This window comes from Physella acuta, unplaced genomic scaffold, assembly GCF_028476545.2.
Source record: "Physella acuta isolate Inbredline_101_S28 unplaced genomic scaffold, ASM2847654v3 ptg001147l, whole genome shotgun sequence".
Taxonomy (NCBI): Eukaryota; Metazoa; Mollusca; class Gastropoda; family Physidae; genus Physella; species Physella acuta.
The window spans coordinates 227,476-255,471 of record NW_026732664.1 but is presented as its reverse complement, the minus strand read 5'-3'; the positions used below and the strand labels follow the sequence as shown (position 1 = coordinate 255,471).

The following is a 27,996-nucleotide window of genomic DNA, read 5'->3' as shown; positions in this document are numbered from 1 at the left end:
CAGGCATCAACAGACTCTACAGCTCGTTAACTAATTGATTGTAATTCCCCAACCCTAAACTGCATGCTGTAGCCATTTAGCAACAAACAAGATTTTTGTTGAGTATTGACAAGGGTTGTACGGCAACTCAACATCATGTCGGCGTCAGATTGAGCCGAAATATATCCGTGCTGACTCACAAACATTGCCGTGCTGACTCATCGGACTCACAAATATAGCCGTGCTGACTCATCTGACTCACAAACATAGCCATGCTGATTCATCTGACTCACAAACTTTATTCTTAGTGATTTCATTTATGCATTTGTATTTATATTTTGTAAAGCCACAAATTCACGGGTCAAAGGGCAATAATCGAATGTCCTTGGAAAATAGTTGAAATTTATGGTCAAAGGGAAATAACCAAAGAAATTTTTTAACATTCAGTATTTTTCTAGTTGCTTCCCTTAAACATCCGTAGAATGTGTTTTATTTTGTTTTCGTAAATTATTACAATTTTATTATTGTCACTTCGAAAAGATTTGGACAATGCGAGGTAAAACTACTTTAAGCTTTAATTTAGTTTTTTTTTCTGAAAAAATATGCTAAATTGAATTACTTCTCATTATTAAAATACACAAGAGAGATAACAAACTTTATGTTATGGCACTTGCAAAGTAGCTCCCCACCGCCTGTACTAGAGGCGCTAAACGCATAAAGTTAGTCTAGATTTTTAGATCAATACACATTTAACTTTCGATTTGCACCCCCCCCCCCCTCAAGATTTCGATTTGCACACCCCCCCCCCCTCAAACTTTCGATTTGTACCCCCCTCAACCTTTCAATTTATTTTTCCAACCCATTTTGGCGCCCCCTAAGGTCTGCGCCCGGGGACATATGTCGTCCCCCCCCCCCCTCGCTACGCTACAGAGCCCATTAGCAGCTTTTTTTCTTCTAAATTTTACGATTGAAAGCTAATTGTGTTTAGTAAAACATCCATTCATGTCGAGGTAGATATGCAATTAAAAAATGCATTTTAAGAATAGTATCAAGGTCGTAAGGCTAGCCTTAACTAACCTATATATCTTAAAGTGTATTTTCTAGCAACTATAAGCGACTATGGCCTAACTTTTAATAAAGGCAAGTTGATGAAATATATATTTTGCCTGTATCGTATCTCTTACCTGTATTGTATTGTACCTCTTACCTGTATCGCGTTCTACATCTCACCTGTATCGCATTCTTTATCTTACCTGTATCGTATCGTATCTCTTTATTTACACATCGAATGAGTGCTGTTTTTAAACGTAAGAAAACAAACATATTTATTCAGGTCAGGATAAATTAACTTTGATAATAATTTTATGAGGGAATTAATATAATATTATGTTCAATAACTAGGCCATAATACTATTTAGAAGAAATTAATAGCCTTTTAGGTGGCCCCGTGTCTATTGGGCACAAAAACTTCCAAAAAAGTAAAGACGATAATAGCCTGTAATCGTGTAGAAAGGGGGACAACTTTGAAAATACTACGCTTAATGTAAATTTATTAAGTTACTTCCCTTAGACCATAAAAGTAAGAGCTTTTTAAATTTTATTTTACTTTAATGTGAATATTTTTTTTTTTATTTTTTTTTTTCACTTTTTCTTTACGTCATGTTTGTATATTGTTCATTATTCTACGACAAAGCTATTAACAGATGAACGAAAGAAAATGTATGCTAAAAGTTTGTTTTTAATTTAAAATATCGATAGTAATTACTAATTACTAATACTTATTATTAGTATAGGCCTATTACGAAATGTTGCAATTAATTCCAGAATAATACTGAAACGACGTTTTTTCATTGAAATTAATAAATTTCTTTAAATTAAATTATTTTAAATGTGTAGATTTTATTTTCTACAAGATTACATTTCACAACAATGTCTATTTCTAGATCTCTAGATCTAGATTCTAGATCTACTTCTATACAATTTCCTGTTCTAGTTTTAACATTGATTTTTCCAAAACATGGCCTCTGTTATGAGTTTTAGGATAGGAAGAGAAATCCTGAACAGTGGTGTAAAGCGTCTATGCTCAAACTATGCACCTGTCGCTGTAAGAATTACAAAATTTTACAAATTTTAGCTTCTGGCCAGAGTACTCTTGATTAGAATCTAGATTAGATCTAGATCCAAATCTAAGTTGTTTTTTTTTTAAATCGCTATTTAATAAAACTATATTTTTAATTTTCTCAGTAGTGTCAGTAGTCAGTAGTTTAGTCTAATTACTAATTACTAATTAGTAACTAACTCATTTGTCATTTGACCGTCAGACTCATTAATTAGGCCCTACTTTAGCTAAGGTAAGGCTACTAAAGTAGTACTAAAGCAACTTGAGAGGTCAAAGGGGGGTGGCCGCAGCTTGGATAACGATTCGGGTGGTTTATCCTCGCCGCGTAACCAATGACTTGAGCTAGACTAGCCTAGATCTAGATTCTAGATCATCTAGATGCTCTAATATAAAAACTAGATCTATATTAATATTTCATTTCAAGCTAAGTCTAGAATCTAGAATCTGTAGTGTATAGATCTACTAGTGTATAGTTAATACATTTTTTTGTTGTTTTAAATTATTTCGATCATCTACTTCTTCTAGAACTAGTTTGTGTCTCCACATACAAGCATGTCTAAACAAATGTTAGGTTTTGTCTTGTTAGTAATTATTACGTCCCTTTGTTATGATTATTAAAGTTGCGTTCCTTGGGTTATTACTGGGTCATCCGTAATGTGTAGTTAATAAATTTAATTAAAGTGTATTTTATTTGGTTTTGCAGTCTATTAATTAATAATACAATCAACAACACGTTTAAAGGTGTCAATTAATTTTAGCTATTAAAATTGGATTAAGACATATAAAATATGATCGTTACTTGAGCAGGAACAGGTAACCCCGGGCTAGAAAATAGGGGAAATATATCGCAAGAAGGCTCGTCACTAAAACATGAATATCTCAAATACTATGCGTAGGAATACAAAATGACTCATACATATTAGAGTAGAATGGCAGCGGAATAATACGATACTTTCAGTTTGTTTCTCTGTGAAACGGTTACAAACTAGCGCCCGATGAAAATCTGGAGTTCCGAATTTCACAGTGGGAGAGAGGAGTGGAAAGTAAGGGTGAGGATAATCGTCCTTCACTAGCTACTGCTAGTGTTTAAAGCAAAATATTTTCCAATGCATTATTAGTAGTGTCGAATTGACAAATTATAAATTACTGAAAAATAGGAATTCAAACAACTAAATAGTGGCGTATGCTACGTCGCGGGTCAGCTCGTAATAGTTTATAATAAGTACTATACTTGGGATTTGAACTTGGAGCTTCTTGGTCAGTCATATCACTGTTCTGCCATGCCGCGAAGTGTTAGAATTATTGGGCATTTTTAATCTATAGACAGTTAAAACCAAAGGAAATAAACACTGCTTCCTTTTCCAAACATAATTTATTAATTGTTTTGAAAAAGTAATCATTACTATTAGGGCCTACAATATAGAATTATGTATAGGTTATTTAATTTCTGTTTAAGGGCGGGTCACCCATAAACAACATCACACAGCCAGGGGAGAATTTCGTAATTACGGGTGGGTGTTCAGAAAGTGTTAAGACACACTTTTAGCATTCTTAAGTGTCAGAAACCAAATTTTTGAAAATGTTTTTTTTTTATTATTATTTTAATCCAGCATAAAAAATGTTTTAGAAAGAAATATTTTTTTTAAACTAAAAATACAATCAGGGGTTTTAGGCTGATGTCATTTTAGGGGTGGGGGTCTGGCTTTTCGTTACACTGGTGGGAGGTGAGAGGTAAAACAATATTTAAAAAGTATGTTATGTTTGGATGAAACCTTACCTATGTACAATGTACATTCAAATGTCACCCTGACATTTAAATTTTTGGTCACATAATCTTTGTATATAACATTTGATTGGCTATTATATCAAAGGCATCCTTTCCTTTGAACTATAATCTTCACTCAGATAAAAAAATTATTTAAAAGTTAAACCAAATATACCTGTCCTACTATTTTAAGATTTTGTCAAATATCATCGCCATTAACTACTTAGTTTGTGTGCAGTAGCGTACGCAGGGGGGGAGCAGGGGGAGCGGCCGCTCCCCCTCTGGCCATTTTCAGCAAAGTGGCGCCTTTTTGGAAACTTTTTAAACTCAAAGATTTAAACAATGATATTTGTTAAAAAAATATTTTTGGTCGGCACATCTATGTAAATCACAAGTTTTCTTTTCATGCAGCAATTAAGCATTATTGTACTAGTCTAGTAGTGTCTACGTTTACAACACCCGACCTCGCTACACCACTGTATATATGTATGTTTAGGAAAGTCATCTAAAAACTGACGCTATATTCACTCTGAGTTGGTTATCTCCCCCCCCCCCCCCCACACACACTTCACCACCACAATTGTGTAGAGCGACATTAATGTCACACCTAGGTATACACTGGGTTGAATAATTGATCTAAAGTGACCGGACAGTGGTGAATGAAGTTGAACCCACCCCCCCCCCCCCCCCTACCCACCCCGAACTGATCTGTTAAGTACATGTAGAAAAACACGTAATGATGTACCAAAGTACCATGCCGCCAGAAAATTAGCTTTTTAAACGTAAAACTCTGAGAATATTGTTTTTGCAATTACCAGTAAAAAGGTGTGTGATCAATACAGTGATCTAACCCATACCTATCACTATGTTAAAAAATGTTCTTTAAAGAACACAAAGAAGCAGTAGTTAATTAAAAATATATGATCTGAACTACAAGACCGAAATTTAGTTAATTGTAGACTGTTATTCCGAATGTTTTTCTATGATAACGAAAAGTGTGGTTTTATACAATCTCTGATTTAAAAAAATTTCCATTATGCTGTAATACTTTAGCATTTATGATGACGATATATTAAATTTTGATTATAGACAAAAAAAAAATTGTAAACACGAATAGTGTTAAACAATTTGAGTATATTCTAAAGTAACTATTTATTTGTTTTGAAATTTATAATTAAATGTGTAGATAATACATATTTATACTAAGAGAGTGATTATTTCCCCTATTTCACTTGTCTTAAATAATTTCCCAGGAATTATTTTGTAAGAAATTTTTTTACAAGAATTACAAAACAGATTGTGTTACGTTCATTGTTTTTGGTTGTAGTGTGTGTATATTTTTTTGTTCAGATTGATACAATTTTTGTTTTGTCGGCCTACATTGTGTGTTTTTTCTTATTTCTTAAAAGTGCTACTTTCAGTTTATTTTACATCATAGCGAAGAAATAACATACAGCTAGTAATATATATATATATATATATATATATATATATATATATATATATATATATATATATATATATAAAATACACGTATATAGAACGTGTTAAAAATTAGGCGCCTTTTTTTGCTCTTTTCGCTCCCCCTACAACGAAAACCTGGATACGCCTCTGTTTGTGTGACATTGTGAGACTAAGACTGGGGTTGTATTGTTTCTATTTCAGTTTGCTGGTCTCCCAAGCTTTGTCAAAATAGTTGAGGTTGGTCCCAGGGATGGCTTGCAGAATGAAGCTGTAAGTTGAGAGACTTGGCATAATCTGATTTTAAAACTTTTTACAATTGTTTTCAGTTGGCTCAAATCTTGGAAATGTTTATATTGTTTGTAGGCTAGATCTTATCTAGGCTTTAAATCTAGGTATTATATCTGAAGCACCAAACCCTTTAGCTAGTCTTACCTCTCACGTTATATTCCAACAGGGACTTGTTCCAACAGAGGTCAAAGTTGAATTTATCAACAGACTGGCAGACGCTGGGCTTACAACAATTGAAGCTACAAGTTTTGTCTCACCCAAGTGGGTTCCTCAGGTACCAGATACTACTAGACCACCTCATTCACAGAAAACATAATTCTAGATGTACAGCTCTTTTTCCAACTTGTTCATTGCCCCATTATATTTTTAGATGGCAGATCACAACGAAGTAATGAAATGCTTAAAACGTCGACCTGGTGTAGTGTTCTCTGCTCTCACGCCAAATTTAAAGGGCTTTCAGTCTGCGGTAAGTCTTCAAACTGTTAGACTGGAGGATTTTTCTCTCCTTTTGTTCTTGATGTATATCTATCTAAAAAAGTATTCATGCTGTGAACATGTGTTCTAATATGTGTTTGTGATTTACAGCTGGCCGCAGAAGTTCAAGAGGTCGCTATATTTGGTGCTGCGTCAGAATCGTTTAGCAAGTGAGTTCATTAAGTTCACAATGACTGTTCCCTGATAGTTGACTTATCCAGATACTGTTCCCTGATAGTTGACTTATCCAGATACTGTTCCCTGATAGTTGACTTATCCACTGTTCCCTGATAGTTGACTTATCCACTGTTCCCTGATAGTTGACTTATCCAGCAACTGTTCCCTGATAGTTGACTTATCCACTGTTCCCTGATAGTTGACTTATCCAGCAACTGTTCCCTGATAGTTGACTTATCCAGCAACTGTTCCCTGATAGTTGACTTATCCACTGTTCCCTGATAGTTGACTTATCCAGCAACTGTTCCCTGATAGTTGACTTATCCACTGTTCCCTGATAGTTGACTTATCCACTGTTCCCTGATAGTTGACTTATTCACTGTTCCCTGATAGTTGACTTATCCACTGTTCCCTGATAGTTGACTTATCCACTGCTCCCTGATAGTTGACTTATCCACTGTTCCCTCATAGTTGACTTATCCAGTTCCCTCATAGTTGACTTATCCACTGTTCCCTAATTGGGTTCTATAAAACTATTTAGATCCATCAATTTCCCTAGTTGTGTTACATTTCTCTACAAACATGTTCAAAGAAAATCTCTAGCCTGGATGTTAGTGTGCTGCAGATTTAAGTGTTTCAGTCTAATTGTGACTTTTGCAATAAACTCATTTTTTTTTTGGCCAAATTAATGATTAATTGTATTAATTTTAGAAAGTAGGATTTATTCCATAGTCAATGTATTGATTTCAGGAAGAATATCAACTGCTCGATTGAAGAATCTGTTGAAAGGTTTAAGGAAGTTACACAGGCAGCGAGGTCAGCCAACATTCCAGTGAGGGGGTGAGTTCATTACCCAGGTCATAATCACATTCAATATCTGTAGACTACTTAAATCATTACCATGGATACAAGTTTGTGTATTTAATGATATATTTGTCACAACCATATTTCAGAACATCTGCAATCTGTGTAGTTTTATAATGTGTAGAAAAAATATATTCTGTTTAAAGTGAATGTATAAAGCAAATTTTATTGACAGATGGAAGTAAAATTGACAGATGGTAGTAAAAGTGACACATGGTAGTAAAATTGATAGATGGTAGTAAAAGTGACCGATGGTAGTAAAATTGAATTCATTCAAATATTAATGCACACCACAGGACAGCCATTTTGTATTACTTATTATTTACTGAAGAAAGCGCAGACCACAAATCAATCGTTGTTGTTGGGAAAAAAATGTTTTCTGTGTTATTGATCTCAAATTTCTAATGAATTTATTTATAAGTGTTGGGTTAGCTATTTTTTTTACCTGCTTTTTTATGTACGCATGTATGTGTCAAGTATACTATAAATTCACCTACACAGGTATGTCTCATGCGTGCTGGGTTGTCCGTATGAAGGTGATGTCAAGCCAGAAAAAGTGGCCCAGGTAACCTTAAGAACTCTTGTGTTATTGTGTTAGCTGATGTTGACCACTGTTGTATTGGCTGATGTTGACCACTGACTGTTGTATTGGCTGATGTTGACCACTGTTATATTGGCTGATGTTGACCACTGACTGTTATATTGGCTGATGTTGACCACTGACTGTTGTATTGGCTGATGTTGACCACTGTTATATTGGCTGATGTTGACCACTGACTGTTGTATTGGCTGATGTTGACCACTGACTGTTGTATTGGCTGATGTTGACCACTGTTGTATTGGCTGTTGTTGACCACTGACTGTTGTATTGGCTGATGTTGACCACTGTTATATTGGCTGATGTTGACCACTGTTATATTGGCTGATGTTGACCACTGACTGTTGTATTGGCTGATGTTGACCACTGTTGTATTGGCTGATGTTGACCACTGACTGTTATATTGGCTGATGTTGACCACTGTTGTATTGGCTGATGTTGACCACTGTTGAATTGGCTGATGTTGACCACTGACTGCTGTATTGGCTGATGTTGACCACTGTTGTATTGGCTGATGTTGACCACTGACTGTTGTATTGGCTGATGTTGACCACTGTTGTATTGGCTGATGTTGACCACTGTTGTATTGGCTGATGTTGACCACTGTTGTATTGGCTGATGTTGACCACTGTTGTATTGGCTGATGTTGACCACTGTTGTATTGGCTGATGTTGACCACTGACTGTTATATTGGCTGATGTTGATCACTGTTATATTAGCTGATGTTGACCACTGTTGTATTGGCTGATGTTGACCACTGACTGTTATATTGGCTGATGTTGACCACTGTTATATTGGCTGATGTTGACCACTGACTGTTGTATTGGCTGATGTTGACCACTGTTATATTGGCTGATGTTGACCAGTGTTGTATTGGCTGATGTTGACCACTGACTGTTGTATTGGCTGATGTTGACCACTGACTGTTGTATTGGCTGATGTTGACCACTGTTATATTGGCTGATGTTGACCACTGACTGTTGTATTGGCTGATGTTGACCACTGTTATATTGGCTGATGTTGACCACTGTTATATTGGCTGATGTTGACCACTGTTATATTGGCTGATGTTGACCACTGACTGTTGTATTGGCTGATGTTGACCACTGTTGTATTGGCTGATGTTGACCACTGTTGTATTGGCTGATGTTGACCACTGACTGTTATATTAGGTGATGTTGACCACTGACTGTTGTATTGGCTGATGTTGACCACTGACTGTTGTATTGGCTGATGTTGACCACTGTTATATTGGCTGATGTTGACCACTGTTATATTGGCTGATGTTGACCACTGACTGTTGTATTGGCTGATGTTGACCACTGTTATATTGGCTGATGTTGACCACTGACTGTTGTATTGGCTGATGTTGACCACTGTTGTATTGGCTGATGTTGACCACTGTTGTATTGGCTGATGTTGACCACTGACTGTTATATTAGGTGATGCTGACCACTGACTGTTGTATTGGCTGTTGTTGACCACTGACTGTTGTATTGGCTGATGTTGACCACTGACTGTTGTATTGGCTGATGTTGACCACTGTTATATTGGCTGATGTTGACCACTGACTGTTGTATTGGCTGATGTTGACCACTGTTATATTGGCTGATGTTGACCACTGACTGTTGTATTGGCTGATGTTGACCACTGTTGTATTGGCTGATGTTGACCACTGTTGTATTGGCTGATGTTGACCACTGACTGTTGTATTGGCTGATGTTGACCACTGTTATATTGGCTGATGTTGACCACTGACTTGTATTGGCTGATGTTGACCACTGTTATATTGGCTGATGTTGACCACTGTTGTATTGGCTGATGTTGACCACTGACTTGTATTGGCTGATGTTGACCACTGACTGTTGTATTGGCTGATGTTGACCACTGACTGTTGTATTGGCTGATGTTGACCACTGTTATTTTGGCTGATGTTGACCACTGACTGTTGTATTGGCTGATGTTGACCACTGTTATATTGGCTGATGTTGACCACTGTTATATTGGCTGATGTTGACCACTGTTATATTGGCTGATGTTGACCACTGACTGTTGTATTGGCTGATGTTGACCACTGTTGTATTGGCTGATGTTGACCACTGTTGTATTGGCTGATGTTGACCACTGACTGTTATATTAGGTGATGTTGACCACTGACTGTTGTATTGGCTGTTGTTGACCACTGACTGTTGTATTGGCTGATGTTGACCACTGACTGTTGTATTGGCTGATGTTGACCACTGTTATATTGGCTGATGTTGACCACTGACTGTTGTATTGGCTGATGTTGACCACTGACTGTTGTATTGGCTGATGTTGACCACTGTTATATTGGCTGATGTTGACCACTGACTGTTGTATTGGCTGATGTTGACCACTGTTATATTGGCTGATGTTGACCACTGTTGTATTGGCTGATGTTGACCACTGACTTGTATTGGCTGATGTTGACCACTGACTGTTGTATTGGCTGATGTTGACCACTGACTGTTGTATTGGCTGATGTTGACCACTGTTATATTGGCTGATGTTGACCACTGTTGTATTGGCTGATGTTGACCACTGACTGTTATATTAGGTGATGTTGACCACTGACTGTTGTATTGGCTGTTGTTGACCACTGACTGTTGTATTGGCTGATGTTGACCACTGACTGTTGTATTGGCTGATGTTGACCACTGTTATATTGGCTGATGTTGACCACTGACTGTTGTATTGGCTGATGTTGACCACTGACTGTTGTATTGGCTGATGTTGACCACTGTTATATTGGCTGATGTTGACCACTGACTGTTGTATTGGCTGATGTTGACCACTGTTATATTGGCTGATGTTGACCACTGTTGTATTGGCTGATGTTGACCACTGACTTGTATTGGCTGATGTTGACCACTGACTGTTGTATTGGCTGATGTTGACCACTGACTGTTGTATTGGCTGATGTTGACCACTGACTGTTGTATTGGCTGATGTTGACCACTGTTATATTGGCTGATGTTGACCACTGACTGTTGTATTGGCTGATGTTGACCACTGTTGTATTGGCTGATGTTGACCACTGACTGTTATATTGGCTGATGTTGACCACTGTTGTATTGGCTGATGTTGACCACTGTTGTATTGGCTGATGTTGACCACTGTTGTATTGGCTGATGTTGACCACTGACTGTTATATTGGCTGATGTTGACCACTGTTGTATTGGCTGATGTTGACCACTGACTGTTGTATTGGCTGATGTTGACCACTGTTGTATTGGCTGATGTTGACAGGTGGCCAAGAGCCTGCTGGACATTGGCTGTTACGAGATATCTCTGGGTGACACCATTGGGGTGGGGACCCCTGGGGCCATGAGGAATCTGATCTCTGTGGTGTCCAAGATGGTGCCTATTGACCGGCTGGCCATACACTGTCATGACACGTACGGTCAAGCTTTGGCCAACATATTAGCGGCCCTACAGGTGGGTGTTACTGACTGTATTTTCTACACACATCCACATGGGAGCTACAACTAGAGTTATTTCTGGAGCATCAACATTGGGTTTGTTTCTCTGCAGATGGGGATAAAAATATTTGACAGTTCAGCTGCTGGTCTTGGCGGATGTCCATATGCTAAAGGTGCCAGCGGGAATGTCTCGACAGAAGATGTTGTTTACATGATGAATGGGCTAGCCATTAAAACAGTGAGTTTAATGTTTACATGATGAATGGGTTGGCCATTAAAACAGTGAGTTTAATGTTTACATGATGAATGGGCTAGCCATTAAAACAGTGAGTTTAATGTTTACATGATGAATGGGCTAGCCATTAAAACAGTGAGTTTAATGTTTACATCATGAATGGGCTAGCCATTAAAACAGTGAGTTTAATGTTTACATGATGAATGGGGTGGCCATTAAAACAGTGAGTTTAATGTTTACATGATGAATGGGGTGACCATTCTGAGGGTAAGGTCTCTGGGGGTGTTTGAGGATTAGGTCTTTGGGGGTGTTGTTTGAGGGTTAGGTCTTTGGGGGTGTTTGAGGGTTAGGTCTCTGGGGGTGTTGTTTGAGGGTTAGGTCTTTGGGGGTGTTGTTTGAGGGTTAGGTCTTTGGGGGTGTTAGAGAGTCAGGTCTCTGGGGGTGTTGTACAAAGGTTATTGTCATTGTGTAGGGGTGGGTAGGGCTTGTGTTTACCACCACTAGATGTAGCTCAACAAATGTCTTGCCTACTGTTAAAACAATTTTTGTCCCCCCCCCCCCCCCCCACAGGGTGTAGATATACACAAGCTGATTGATGCCGGCCAGTATATTTCTAAAGCCCTAGGAAGAAAGTCAGGGTCAAAGGTCACTCAAGCCACCAAATCATCACTCTAAGAAATGTGCAATAAACAAAATATTTATTTTACTGCATTTGGAAAACTTACCAGGCCAAGCAAACAAAATATCCAGTAATAAAATGCATAAATTGTAGCCAGTTGTTGCCTAAACTGAACATTTATTTTGTTAATGTTAGTTATATTATTTATTTTAAATTTGTAAAACAAAATTTGTGTAGAATTGTTAAACCATTTTGGTCTGTAAGTCATATAAAGTTAAAAGTGGACCTTTAGTGCTTTCATTCAACTGGTCTGTGAGATGCTGTCAACTGAACCAGTCTGTATATTAGGCTCAACTGATATTCTAGATCAATGGATATAGACCATGCCATTATCAAAGGAAAATGTTGGACCATAAATTTGTGATCAAAAAACATTTTGAATGTACCATTTGTATTATTGTTGTATGTTACAAGACCATTACCAGTGTGTAGCCAAAACTAGTGGTGCTTTACCAAGAATAAATTTAAAAAATCACCAGTAAGTAATTGTTGTCAGGTTTCTTGAAATTGTTTGCTAGTAAGGATTGAAACTTTAAAATATATCCAGTTACTAGACTAAAACAAATTGTAGTTATATTTTTCTGAAAAGACAAAGGTGGTCTAGTTTTCATATAACAGGTTCCTCTTGTTAAAATTGTCAACTTTCTAGCATTGAGATGGGACACAACTCCCATTACAAGGGGTCTGTTTTGGATTGTTCCTCTTAGTCCTCAAAATACTGTCTGTGGTGCCATTGTCATGCTATTTTAACTCCACAAAAAAAACAGGAATTCAGGGATTCAACAATAATTTATTTACAAAAAATCTGTATAAAAGTTTCATCTTTTGAATGTACAAAGATTATAATGGAATGTTAGAGCAAGTACAAGGCGGGAATCTGACAAATATTAAAATATGCCTCAGTTTTTAAAAATGTACAAACTTTAGGTATAAAATATGCCTGTGTTTAAAAATATACAAACTTTAAAAATATATGAACAAAAATCAGGATGATTGTAAACTGCATAACCTGCTGCTTAGTGAAGGTAACACAAAGTATTTCATAAGGCCCTGTGATCTACACAATACTTGTATACATCTTAATTTTTTGCTGCAAACTTTGAAGAACACTTTCTAATTTTCACAGGAAAATGTTTTTAATAAAAGTTTCATATGCAAGCAAAAAAAAAAACTGAATAAATAAAGGAGCTCATTTTAAAAGCTACAGAATATTAAATTAGGGGGAAATCTCTAAAAAAGTCAATGCACATTGACAGGTACACTAATTAATTGCTCAAAATGATACGATATTCTAATTAAATTTTAATGTTAATTATATAGTGTATGATTGTAAAGAAATTAATTAAAACATTTGCATTCAAACATTTTATAAATAACAATAGTGTAAAATTATGAATGTTTTTACCAAAATATATAGTTTTGTACAAATTTGAGAAATGGAATGTTTAGTTTGTGTAGGCAATTCTGATCTAGAAGTCACATTCAAAGTGGTGGTGTGTATTAAATGTTAAAAACAAAAATATTTACAAGAAAACATTCTATACAGATCATTAAATAGTCACCAACATTTTACAAGAGCCATAGCCATAGATCACACATTAGAGTATTCTGTTCCAAATGTTCGTCCACTATGTACACGCTTGTATGTTTGACGCTGGTTTATACATGCCTATGTACAGTACATGTTTCTGGTTGGATAAAACTGAAGACACTAGTCATGAAATACTTTTGGTTTTTTTAAGCTTAGCCTAGCCTAACAATGGCAGGTAGTGTTACACAATCTTAGCCTAACAACAAAGACATGTTTTTAAGAGCTTCAGTAAAAACAAATAAATCTGAACAACCAGAATGGCTACAGTCTGTTGGTTAATGTACAAGTAATGAGATCATTGATGCTATTGTAAGTCACTGTAAGGATTGTGGCTCAACTACCAAAAACATTTTCTCTAGACTCAGGCCCTAACCTGTTTAGGATGGTATACAAAATGTAATGAATGCTTTAAAAACGAAGGAAAAATTACATGGTCTTTTTCTATTGGGAATAAAAATCCAAGACTGAAAATATCCAACAATTTGTGCCACTCTTTCAACAAAAACATTTTCACAAAATACTTTCACTAGTTGAGCCATTCTTCAACGAAAACATTTAAACAAAATACTTTCAACTAGTTGAGCCATTCTTCTACAAAAACATTTACACAAAATACTTTCAACTAGTTGAGCCATTCTTCAACAAAAACATTTTCACAAAATACTTTCACTAGTTGAGCCATTCTTCTACAAAAACATTTACACAAAATACTTTCAACTAGTTGAGCCATTCTTCAACAAAAACATTTACACAAAATACTTTCACTAGTTGAGCCATTCTTCTTGTCTATGTACAACAACATTCATAAAAAACTCATTGAGCAAGATTAGGTTAAAGTTAAAACCTTACCAATAATTAATTGTAATTAAACATTTCATTAAATCTATTTCATAGTGATATTGAACCAGCAAAATAAAACAGTACATTTGTTTTACAGAAATTACATGAGTTTTTTTACATTAGATTTCATGCCAAAAATAGAACAAAATGCTCACATACACAAAACTGCCTTTAATTAATGTTCACTAAGTTAGTACTCATAGTAGCTGGAGTACGTCCCCTTTGGTTTATCAACTGTACGTCTACTCTGTTTGCTCTGAACACTTTCATTATCAGAAAATTCACGAGACCTGGACTTTTTTACCCGTCCTGACTCGCTGCCGTGTGATTTGGTCTTACGTCTGCTGCTGTACTCTGACCCAGATATATCATCCTCACTGTAGTGGCCTGGCTTTTTGCTTTCTCGTCTTGAATGTTTTTTTTTACTTTTTGATCGATCTTCTGAAGCAGATCGTCTTTTGCCATCTTTCCTACTGAAGGCTTCATCCTTGTCGTGTCTGCGACGTGACCTACTGCGTACAGACCCAGCATCAGAGTCGGAATACGTTGAATTTAAGTCTCTTGAGCGACTTCGGTCACGTGATCGGCTACTGCGTCTCTTGGAGTGGGGTGAACTTCCCTTGCTTGACCGCCTTCGACTTCTTGACCTTGACCTATCTTCATCTGAATCCTCATCTTTACTTCTGTGTTTTTTAGATGAACGCCGTTTATCGTCCTTCTCATCAGACTTCTTTTTCTTCTTCCTGTTCTCGGAATCTGACCTGCTCTTGGATTTGGATTTCTTACTCTCTGAACTTTTCTTTTTCTTGACACTGGAAACATTCATTTTCTTTTTTTCAGCCTCACCATCACTAACGTCTGAACCTTCTGAAGAGTCGCTGAATGACTTTTTCTTCTCATCACCTTTTTTAACATACTCAGGCAATACGGGCTGCTTGATTTGTTTTGATTCCTCGTAATCATTGCCGCGGCCTGCGCCAGATTTTTGTGTCCCGTTCTTGTCTACAGCTCTCTGGGAGTCAGGGTCATCGTACTGTCGCCTCTGTGAGTAGGTGGACGAGCGTGGGTTGGTCCTGGGGGAGTGGTAGGCTGGCGGAGGGTTGGCCAGCCCATTGATGTACACCTCACCCCTGCCACTGACTGCAAATGTTGTGTCAGGAGGTCTGGCATTAATGGACGACTGCGACCCTTGGTACCTGCTGGCATAGGCTGGGGACTTGAGACTGTGGGCAGTGTTGATGCTGGACTGGGAGTTGTTTTGATGAGAGTACGCGTAATTAGTGGCAGGTGGGGGGTCCTTGGTGAAGTAAACCTTGGGCTCGTCAACCTGACCGTGCTCTAGGCGGTATCTGAAGAACTCCAAGAACTGGAACATCATGGCTATGATGGCCAGAAAAACTGCTAGCACACAGATTCCAAATGACCAGGAGAGATAATTCTGGTCCGGTTTCTCAAGCCATGTCCTGGAGTTATCAGCCCTTGCCCCAAACATGATGACAGCAACAGCAAGAAGGATCCCTAAGGGAGACAATCAAATGTAAGAATTGCTTTAGAAAGAACAATGAATGTGTGAAAGTTTGTATAAATGGTTGAAGTTTGCTGATAAACTACAACCAACAGTGCAAAATAATTGACACAAAATAAACTCCACCCACCTACTATGCCATGTAATGATGGACATGAAGTAGACTCCACCCACCTACTAATTCATGTAATGATTGACACAAAATTATCTCCACCCACCTACTAAGCCATGTAATGATTGACACAAAATTAACTCCACCCACCTACTAAGGCATGTAATGATTGACATGAAGTAGACTCCACCCACCTACTAATTGATGTAATGATAGACATGAAGTAGACTCCACCCACCTACTAATTCATGTAATGATTGACATGAAGTAGACTCCACCCACCTACTATGCCACGTAATGATGGACATGAAGTAGACTCCACCCACCTACTAATTGATGTAATGATTGACATGAAGTAGACTCCACCCACCTACTAAGTCATGTAATGATTGACATGAAGTAGACTCCACCCACCTACTAAGGCATGTAATGATTGACATGAAGCAGACTCCACCCACCTACTATGCCACGTAATGATGGACATGAAGTAGACTCCACCCACCTACTAATTGATGTAATGATAGACATGAAGTAGACTCCACCCACCTACTAAGGCATGTAATGATTGATATGAAGTAGACTCCACCCACCTACTAATTGATGTAATGATAGACATGAAGTAGACTCCACCCACCTACTAAGGCATGTAATGATTGATATGAAGTAGACTCCACCCACCTACTAATTGATGTAATGATTGACATGAAGTAGACTCCACCCACCTGTGAGTCCATGTAAAATGGCAGCTGACATAGACAGGCCCCTGGTGATCTGAAGCTTGAGAGGGTGGTAAAGAAAACAGTTGATGATGTTGACGATGAGGATGATGGTGGCCAGTAGTTCAAAGAACAAACTAATGGACACCAGAACCTGCGTGCCCACAAACCAGCCTGTGGAACAAGAGGTTACAGCACATCAGAAGATGTTTAACTTATGGTTACAGCACATCAGAAGATGTTTAACTTTAGGTTACAGCACATCAGAAGATGTTTAACTTATGGAACAAGTATTAGTATTGCAACTATACATAGAGGCCTATTATATATATATATATATATATATATATATATATATATATATATATATTTATATATATATATATATATCCCATATAGAGGATATACATTTTTTCTTTGGTGGTGGAGGGGTGACACCATGAGGTGCTGCACCGGGTGACACCATGAGGTGCTGCACCGGGTGACACCATGAGATGCTGCACCGGGTGACACCATGAGGTGCTGCACCGGGTGACACCATGAGGTGCTGCACCGGGTGACACCATGAGGTGCTGCACCGGGTGACACCATGAGATGCTGCACCGGGTGACACCCAACCTAGCGATGCCACGGGTTGACATACAGGATTTTATTGAAAATTGTCCCCCCCCCCCAACAATGGCACATTCATTCATACATTCACAATAATGACTCTTAATTAAATTAATGAGTAGGCCAATTAATAAAATATTAATAATACATGTCACTATAAGACATATGTCATAAATGCTTGCAGTAGACAACTAAAAAAAAAATTATCTAGCCCTTCTTCAAGTCTACTGAATCTAGCAGGTCCCTCCAGGTAAGACATTTCTGAAGAAATAGGTAACCCAATCAAAACCTTACCTGTCTCAGGTGAGACAAGCTACATTAAGGTTACAGTCGAGTTATCACGGACATCCTAGTAGATCTAGATCTAGATCTTCTAGGACTTTGGCAGAAGATTGGAAGTCAGTAGAGAGCAGATCAACTAGACAACTAGGCCTACTAGGAACATCAACAAATACTAACCCGGAAACAGGAACACTCTCAGATCGTCCATCTCTCTGTCTAGAACCCACCAGCAGCCATCGTAAAACTTGTCCACCAAGGCGTATGCAGGCGGCCTGTACCGTGAGAAACACGCTGACCACAGTCCAATATTTTTAAAACCGGACACCTCTTTCTCCGTGGACACAACCCACCGGTCAGAAGCGAACGACACGACAATGGCCACGACACAGAGGACAGTGCAAGCCAGGCCTGCCAGAGAGAATGTTTTGGTCTTGATCGCCATCTTGGCGACATGAAGCGTTCGTGCGACAACGTGCGATTGGTTGGCAGCGACTACAGCTTATCGTCCATTGGTTCACCAACCGTAGCGGGGTCAATATCTTACCTGGTTAGGTTTTGTAGGTTCAGGTTGACCTACTTCTCTTTCATTTCTGGTTCGTGCAATAAAAAATCATTTTAGAAGACGTCTTGGGAAAAAAGAACTTCTTTTAAAATTTAATTGACACCTTGACATGGCGCTTATTAAGAAAAATAGGCCTATAGATCTAGATCTATATCTAATTCATCTAATGTGACAATGTAATGTCTTTTCCTGATTATGCCATTTTATTGTCAGACATTTAAAAGTCTGTAAATTGGGTGGGGGGAGGAGTTTTAAAAATACCTCTGTAGAAACTCACATATTATTGATACACAATACACTCCCTGTGTTTCACCTTCATATTCCAGTTTGCAGGTATCATAGGCCCACAGGTATTATAGTCCCACAGGTGTGATAGGCCCACAGGTAAGTCAAAAGTTGGGCTAGTGACAGAACTGAAATCGCATGCTCGCAATGGCGAGGGTAGTGTAACCTCGGGGCGCCGAATGAGTAATGATGGAGGAGGGTGGGGTTGAGTTGAAAACTTTTGTTTAAAACTTGCAGACCCCCCCCCCCCCCCCCCCCCAAAAAAAAACCACGCGCAAATTAATAAGGGGAAATAACCAACATAGAATGATTTTCGCCGAAATTACTCAGTAGTTTCCCTTTGTATATGAATCTACATTACTGTTGTTATTAATATTTAAATACTGTAATTTTTAGCAAATTTAGATCAATTTTCATAACAATATATTTTTTCTTTAATGCTAGATTCTAGTCTAAAAACCTTTTTTAAAAGCCCACCTTCACGATTCTTCACACATCAAGACATCCGGACCTCCTCTCCCCCCCCCTCCACAATGAGTGTCACGGCATTTATAGATGACCACCACTGACCGCTAGAGTGTATTTTATCATGGAAAACAATTCTTCTGACTTTCATTGTTTCCATGGCAATTCCGGATGATTTCGAGGAGATGTTGAGGGCGTTTTTTTTATATATTTGATTTGATAAAATAATACTAAACTGTTTTTACTGTAGGGCCGCTACTGTATGTGTTTAAAGCTTCTATTGAATGTGTTAAAAGCACCTATTGAATGTGTTAAAAGCACCTATTGAATGTGTTAAAAGCACCTATTGAATGTGTTAAAAGCACCTATTGAATGTGTTAAAAGCACCTACTGTGGGTGTTTAAAGCCGCTATTGAATGTGATTAAAGCACCTACTAAAGGTGTTAAAAGCACCTATTGAATGTGTTAAAAGCACCTATTGAATGTGTTAAAAGCACCTACTGAAGGTGTTAAAAGCACCTACTGAAGGTGTTAAAAGCACCTACTGAAGGTGTTAAAAGCACCTACTGAAGGTGTTAAAAGCACCTACTGAAGGTGTTAAAAGCACCTACTGAAGGTGTTAAAAGCACCTATTGAATGTGATTAAAGCACCTACTGAAGGTGTTAAAACACCTACTGTATGTGTTTAAAGCCGCTATTGAATGTGTTAAAAGCACCTATTGAATGTGTTAAAAGCACCTATTGAATGTGTTAAAAGCACCTATTGAATGTGTTAAAAGCACCTATTGAATGTGATTAAAGCACCTACTGAAGGTGTTAAAAGCACCTACTGTATGTGTTAAAAGCACCTACTGAAGGTGTTAAAAGCACCTATTGAATGTGTTAAAAGCACCTACTGAAGGTGTTAAAAGCACCTATTGAATATGATTAAAGCACCTATTGAATATGATTAAAGCACCTACTGAAGGTGTTTATGGCCATGTACGAGTCGCACAGTTGAACCACTTGTCCACCTGTAGGACGCAGGTTGTGGCTCTTGAGCTGCTCGTAAAGACGTAGGGGGGACACGTCACTCGGTATGTGGTGGTGGGGGGGGGTGGGGTGCTCACAGGAGCAGGGGGTTGAGGGGACTACAAGACACGTCACATGGTATGTGGTGGTGGTGGGGGGGGGGGGGTTGTGCTCACAGGAGCAAGGGGTCGAGGGGACTTCTAGACTCGTCACATGGTATGTAGTGGGGGTGCTCTAGGGCATTACTTTAAGCAGCAAAACGCCCCCTTTCAATAAACACTTGAAGCCCCCAGTGTATCTGCAGCAAGGATTAGCCTGAAGTCACATCGAAGACTTCTCCATTCCAATCTTCTGTAACTCTTCACGGATGGACGAACCGACAGACAGACAGACTAAACGAGTAGACAGAAATATCACCAACACCAATGACGCGCTTACGTGAACAGGAGAGCGGCACAAACAGGGACATTATCTTCCTGCACCATTGGATCGTTTACCCAGCCCGCCTTTCGCCTTTTAACTATCTCCACAACTTTTTATTGAATGCCATATTTCCGCCCTATCAAGTCTTTGAATAAAAATCGATATATTTGCTTTGGCCAAAAGCGAAAACTTGCACGCACCGTGACGCTAATATTTTCTTTTGATACCTATTACCAACTGGGAAAACCCGTTTATAGCGTAAATTTATGCCCTTTAAAGCGAATATTTTTTGCTAAATCTTTTACGTGTTTTGACAAATAGACAGGAGGTAATTCAGAATAGTCTAATAACCGAACTGTCACAAAACACCAAGAAACAGATAGGGAATCTAATATCCAGTGGGATAGTTAATACAGATCGGCTAAACACACATACACGTATGATCTAAGTGTGGAGAGTGATTTTTTTTTTTACGTTTTAATACATATATCATTGACGTAGATAGTGGGGTTTAAATATAACGTATAGGAACCTTTCAGTGCAAAATATTTTTCGAACAGGAATAAACGAGAAACTGTTCATGACAGGTAATGTATGATTGTTTAATTTGTGTTAAATATAAGTAACATATGATTGTTTAATTTGTGTTAAATATAAGTAATGTATGATTGTCTAATTTTTGTTATTTAAAAATGTAAATATATTTAAGAGTTGTGAAATACGTGAATAAAGTGTAAAGTATTTGTAAGTGTATGTTAAATTAATGATTGACACGATGTGGATGTTACTGTTATATATATGTTACATATGTAATTGTTATATGTAGCTTACCAGTGGCGTCGCTAGGTCAGGTGTCACCCGGTGTACAAAGTATATATATATATATATATATATATATATATATATATATATATATATATATATATATATATATATATATATATATATATATATATATATATATATATATACATATATATATATATGTGTGTGTGTGTGTGTGTGTGTTTATAGTTTGTACGTTTACGGACGTCATTGTGTCACCTCGACCCCCTTGTAATAATTGTCGATTTGTACTTGAAAGACTATTTAACTTTAATTAATCATTAAAGGAACTGGTAAAAGGCTTTTTTTTTCTGTCCATTCGCAATTTTTTGCCTTGGTGTCACCCCTCTAAATGGTGTCACTCGGTTCGGTCCGCACCCCCGCCCCGCCCTCGCTACGCCTCTGTAGCTTACGTTAGCTGGTGTGTCTGTCTGTCTGTCTGTCTGTCTGCCTGCCTGTCCGTCCGTTCGTCCGTCCGTCCGTCCGTCTGTCTGTCTGTCTGTCAAAATCCGTATCCATTTTTTTATATTTTTATTTTTGCTTGTATTTTAAAAATGTATTGATACATAGGACGTAGTTAGTCTTGTTATAGTTTTGTTTATTGAACATATTTTTGTAAATAAACAGCTTTGTTTATTGAACATATTTTTGTAAATAAACAGCTTTGTTTATTGAACATATTTTTGTAAATAAACAGCTTTGTTTATTGAACATATTTTTGCAAATAAACAGCTTTAAAACATCCTCTTGAACCAATGGGAGGGCGGGGTTACTCGGTTCATTAGACACGTGACAGATTTACATGTCTGAGGCGGAATAAAGGATAAAAAGGTTAATCTAGTAGCAGGATTTAAAATATTTTTAAATTAATTTTTATTTCAAAATATCACATTTTAGATAATGATAATATCTGCCAACAAAACGGCAAACTGCTTCAATCTGGCTGGCTATCTACATAGGCTATCTACACTGGCTATCTACACTATCTACACTGGCTATCTACACTAGCTAGATCTATCTACACTGGCTATCTACACTGGCTATCTACACTGGCTATATACACTGGCTATCTACACTGGCTATCTACACTGGCTATATACACTGGCTATCTACACTGGCTATCTACACTGGCTATCTACACTGGCTATCTACACTGGCTATCTACACTGGCTATCTACACTGGCTATCTACACTGGCTATCTACACTGGCTATCTATACTGGCTATCTACACTGGCTATCTACACTGGCTATCTACACTGGCTATCTACACTGGCTATCTACACTATCTACACTGGCTATCTACACTGGCTATCTACACTGGCTATCTACACTATCTACACTGGCTATCTACACTGGCTATCTACACTATCTACACTGGCTATCTACACTGGCTATCTATACTGGCTATCTACACTGACTATCTACACTATCTACACTGGCTATCTACACTGGCTATCTACACTGGCTATCTACACTGGCTATCTACACTGGCTATCTATACTGGCTATCTACACTGGCTATCTACACTATCTACACTGGCTATCTACACTGGCTATCTACACTGGCTATCTACACTGGCTATCTACACTGGCTATCTACACTGGCTATCTACACTATCTACACTGGCTATCTACACTGGCTATCTACACTGGCTATCTATACTGGCTATCTACACTAGCTATCTACACTGGCTATCTACACTGGCTATCTACACTGGCTATCTACACTATCTACACTATCTACACTGGCTATCTACACTATCTACACTGGCTATCTACACTGGCTATCTACACTGGCTATCTATACTGGCTATCTATACTGGCTATCTACACTGGCTATCTACACTGGCTATCTATACTGGCTATCTACACTGGCTATCTACACTGGCTATCTACACTGGCTATCTACACTGGCTATCTACACTGGCTATCTATACTGGCTATCTACACTGGCTATCTACACTATCTACACTGGCTATCTATACTGGCTATCTACACTGGCTATCTACACTATCTACACTGGCTATCAACACTGGCTATCTACACTGGCTATCTATACTGGCTATCTACACTGGCTATCTACACTGGCTATCTACACTGGCTATCTACACTGGCTATCTGCACTATCTACACTGGCTATCTACACTGGCTATCTACACTATCAACACTGGCTATCTACACTGGCTATCTACACTGGCTATCTACACTGGCTATCTACACTGGCTATCAACACTGGCTATCTATACTGGCTATCTACACTGGCTATCTACACTGGCTATCTACACTGGCTATCTACACTGGCCATCTATACTGGCTATCTACACTGGCTATCTACACTATCTACACTGGCTATCTACACTGGCTATCTACACTGGCTATCTACACTGGCTATCTATACTGGCTATCTACACTGGCTATCTATACTGGCTATCTACACTGGCTATCTACACTATCTACACTGGCTATCAACACTGGCTATCTACACTGGCTATCTATACTGGCTATCTACACTGGCTATCTACACTATCTACACTGGCTATCTACACTGGCTATCTACACTATCTACACTGGCTATCTACACTGGCTATCTACACTGGCTATCTACACTGGCTATCTACACTGGCTATATATACTGGCTATCTACACTGGCTATCTATACTGGCTATCTACACTGGCTATCTACACTGGCTATCTACACTGGCTATCTACACTGGCTATCTACACTGGCTATCTACACTATCTACACTGGCTATCTACACTATCTACACTGGCTATCTACACTGGCTATCTACACTGGCTATCTACACTGGCTATCTACACTGGCTATCTACACTGGCTATCTACACTGGCTATCTACACTGGCTATCTACACTGGCTATATATACTGGCTATCTACACTGATTATCTACACTGGCTATCTACACTGGCTATCTATACTGGCTATCTACACTGGCTATCTACACTGGCTATCTACACTGGCTATCTACACTGACTATCTACACTGGCTATCTACACTGGCTATATATACTGGCTATCTACACTGGCTATCTATACTGGCTATCTACACTGGCTATCTACACTGGCTATCTATACTGGCTATCTACACTGGCTATCTACACTATCTACACTGGCTATCTACACTGGCTATCTACACTGGCTATCTACAGTGCCTATCTACACTGGCTATCTACACTGGCTATCTACACTATCTACACTGGCTATCAACACTGGCTATCTACACTGGCTATCTATACTGGCTATCTACACTGGCTATCTACACTGGCTATCTACACTGGCTATCTACACTGGCTATCTACACTGGCTATCTACACTGGCTATCTACACTGGCTATCTATACTGGCTATCTACACTGGCTATCTACACTATCTACACTGGCTATCTACACTGGCTATCTACACTATCTACACTGGCTATCTACACTGGCTATCTACACTGGCTATCTACACTGGCTATCTACACTGTCTATCTATACTGGCTATCTACACTGGCTATCTACACTGGCTATCTACACTGGCTATCTACACTATCTACACTGGCTATCTACACTGGCTATCTACACTGGCTATCTACACTGGCTATCTATACTGGCTTTCTACACTGGCTGTCTACACTGGCTATCTACACTATCTACACTGGCTATCTACACTGGCTATCTACACTGGCTATCTACACTATCTACACTGGCTATCTACACTGGCTATCTACACTGGCTATCTACACTGGCTATCTACACTGGCTATATATACTGGCTATCTACACTGGCTATCTACACTATCTACACTGGCTATCTACACTGGCTATCTACACTGGCTATCTACACTGGCTATCTATACTGGCTATCTACACTGGCTATCTACACTATCTACACTGGCTATCTACACTGGCTATCTACACTGGCTATCTATACTGGCTATCTACACTGGCTATCTACACTGGCTATCTACACTGGCTATCTACACTATCTACACTGGCTATCTACACTGGCTATCTACACTGGCTATCTACACTGGCTATCTACACTGGCTATCTACACTGGCTATCTACACTGGCTATCTATACTGGCTATCTACACTGGCTATCTACACTGGCTATCTACACTGGCTATCTACACTGGCTATCTACACTGGCTATCTACACTGGCTATCTACACTGGCTATCTACACTGGCTATCTATACTGGCTATCTACACTGGCTATCTACACTGGCTATCTATACTGGCTATCTACACTGGCTATCTACACTGGCTATCTACACTGGCTATCTACACTGGCTATCTACACTGGCTATCTACACTGGCTATCTACACTGGCTATCTACACTGGCTATCTACACTGGCTATCTATACTGGCTATCTACACTATCTACACTGGCTATCTACACTGGCTATCTACACTGGCTATCTACACTGGCTATCTACACTGGCTATCTACACTGGCTATCTACACTGGCTATCTACACTGGCTATCTACACTGGCTATCTACACTGGCTATCTACACTGGCTATCTACACTGGCTATCTACACTGGCTATCTATACTGGCTATCTACACTGGCTATCTACACTGGCTATCTACACTGGCTATCTACACTGGCTATCTACACTGGCTATCTACACTGGCTATCTACACTGGCTATCTACACTGGCTATATATACTGGCTATCTACACTGGCTATCTACACTGGCTATCTACACTGGCTATCTACACTGGCTATCTACACTGGCTATCTACACTGGCTATCTACACTGGCTATCTACACTGGCTATCTATACTGGCTATCTACACTGGCTATCTACACTGGCTATCTATACTGGCTATCTACACTGACTATCTACACTGGCTATCTACACTGGCTATCTACACTGGCTATCTACACTGGCTATCTACACTGGCTATCTATACTGGCTATCTACACTGGCTATCTACACTGGCTATCTATACTGGCTATCTACACTGGCTATCTACACTGGCTATCTACACTGGCTATCTATACTGGCTATCTACACTGGCTATCTACACTGGCTATCTATACTGGCTATCTACACTGGCTATCTACACTGGCTATCTACACTGGCTATATACACTGGCTATCTACACTGGCTATCTACACTGGCTATCTACACTGGCTATCTACACTGGCTATCTACACTGGCTATCTACACTGGCTATCTACACTGGCTATCAACACTGGCTATCTACACTGGCTATCTACACTATCTACACTGGCTATCTACACTGGCTATCTACACTGGCTATCTACACTATCTACACTGGCTATCTACACTGGCTATCTACACTGGCTATCTACACTGGCTATCTACACTATCTACACTGGCTATCTACACTGACTATCTACACTGGCTATCTACACTGGCTATCTACACTGGCTATCTACACTGGCTATCTACACTGGCTATCTACACTGGCTATCTACACTGGCTATCTACACTATCTACACTGGCTATCTACACTGGCTATCTACACTGGCTATCTACACTGGCTATCTACACTGGCTATCAACACTGGCTATCTACACTTGCTATCTACACTATCTACACTGGCTATCTACACTGGCTATCTACACTGGCTATCTACACTGGCTATCTACACTGGCTATCTACACTGGCTATCTACACTGGCTATCTACACTGGCTATCTACACTGGCTATCAACACTGGCTATCTACACTGGCTATCTACACTATCTACACTGGCTATCTACACTGGCTATCTACACTGGCTATCTACACTGGCTATCTACACTATCTACACTGGCTATCTACACTGGCTATCTACACTGGCTATCTACACTGGCTATCTACACTGGCTATCTACACTGGCTATCTACACTGGCTATCAACACTGGCTATCTACACTGACTATCTACACTATCTACACTGGCTATCTACACTGGCTATCTACACTGGCTATCTACACTGGCTATCTACACTGGCTATCAACACTGGCTATCTACACTGGCTATCTACACTGGCTATCTACACTGGCTATCTACACTGGCTATCTACACTGGCTATCTACACTGGCTATCTACACTGGCTATCTACACTATCTACACTGGCTATCTACACTGGCTATCTACACTATCTACACTGGCTATCTACACTGGCTATCTACACTGGCTATCTACACTGGCTATCTACACTGGCTATCTACACTGGCTATCTACACTGGCTATCTACACTGGCTATCAACACTGGCTATCTACACTGGCTATCTACACTATCTACACTGGCTATCTACACTGGCTATCTACACTGGCTATCTACACTGGCTATCAACACTGGCTATCAACACTGGCTATCTACACTATCTACACTGGCTATATACACTGGCTATCTACACTGGCTATCTACACTGGCTATCTACACTGGCTATCTACACTGGCTATCTACACTGGCTATCTACACTGGCTATCTATACTGGCTATCTACACTGGCTATCTACACTGGCTATCTACACTGGCTATCTACACTGGCTATCTACACTGGCTATCTACACTGGCTATCTACACTGGCTATCTACACTATCTACACTAGCTATCTACACTGGCTATCTACACTGACTATCTACACTATCTACACTGGCTATCTACACTGGCTATTTACCTCAGATGTGAAGTCTAG

At 39.0% G+C, this 27,996-nt stretch overlaps 3 protein-coding genes across 3 annotated transcripts in view; 2 read left to right on the top strand and 1 right to left on the bottom strand.

Annotated features, from left to right (window-relative positions):
- The first annotated feature begins 1,966 nt into the window (after positions 1 to 1,966).
- On the top strand, positions 1,967 to 12,181 carry LOC131956396 (hydroxymethylglutaryl-CoA lyase, mitochondrial). The gene is made up of 10 exons (XM_059320802.1): positions 1,967 to 2,083; positions 5,529 to 5,597; positions 5,782 to 5,889; positions 5,986 to 6,081; positions 6,201 to 6,259; positions 7,017 to 7,106; positions 7,632 to 7,695; positions 10,999 to 11,187; positions 11,284 to 11,409; positions 11,977 to 12,181. The coding sequence occupies exons 1-10, from the start codon at positions 1,997 to 1,999 to the stop codon at positions 12,079 to 12,081; spliced, it is 993 nt and encodes a 330-aa protein (XP_059176785.1). The 5' UTR covers positions 1,967 to 1,996; the 3' UTR covers positions 12,082 to 12,181.
- Positions 12,182 to 12,863: 682 nt separating this feature from the next.
- LOC131956395 (protein starmaker) lies at positions 12,864 to 18,273 on the bottom strand. The gene is made up of 3 exons (XM_059320801.1): positions 17,941 to 18,273; positions 16,876 to 17,043; positions 12,864 to 16,034 (listed from the first exon to the last, which is right to left on the bottom strand). The coding sequence occupies exons 1-3, from the start codon at positions 18,203 to 18,205 to the stop codon at positions 14,707 to 14,709; spliced, it is 1,761 nt and encodes a 586-aa protein (XP_059176784.1). The 5' UTR covers positions 18,206 to 18,273; the 3' UTR covers positions 12,864 to 14,706.
- Positions 18,274 to 20,930: 2,657 nt separating this feature from the next.
- LOC131956398 (mucin-5AC) overlaps positions 20,931 to 27,996 on the top strand; it is a 34,589-nt gene continuing 27,523 nt past the window's right edge. The window contains exon 1 of the mRNA XM_059320814.1: positions 20,931 to 21,096. The gene's annotated coding sequence lies outside the window, so the exon portion shown is untranslated. The remainder of the gene's footprint in view (positions 21,097 to 27,996) is intronic.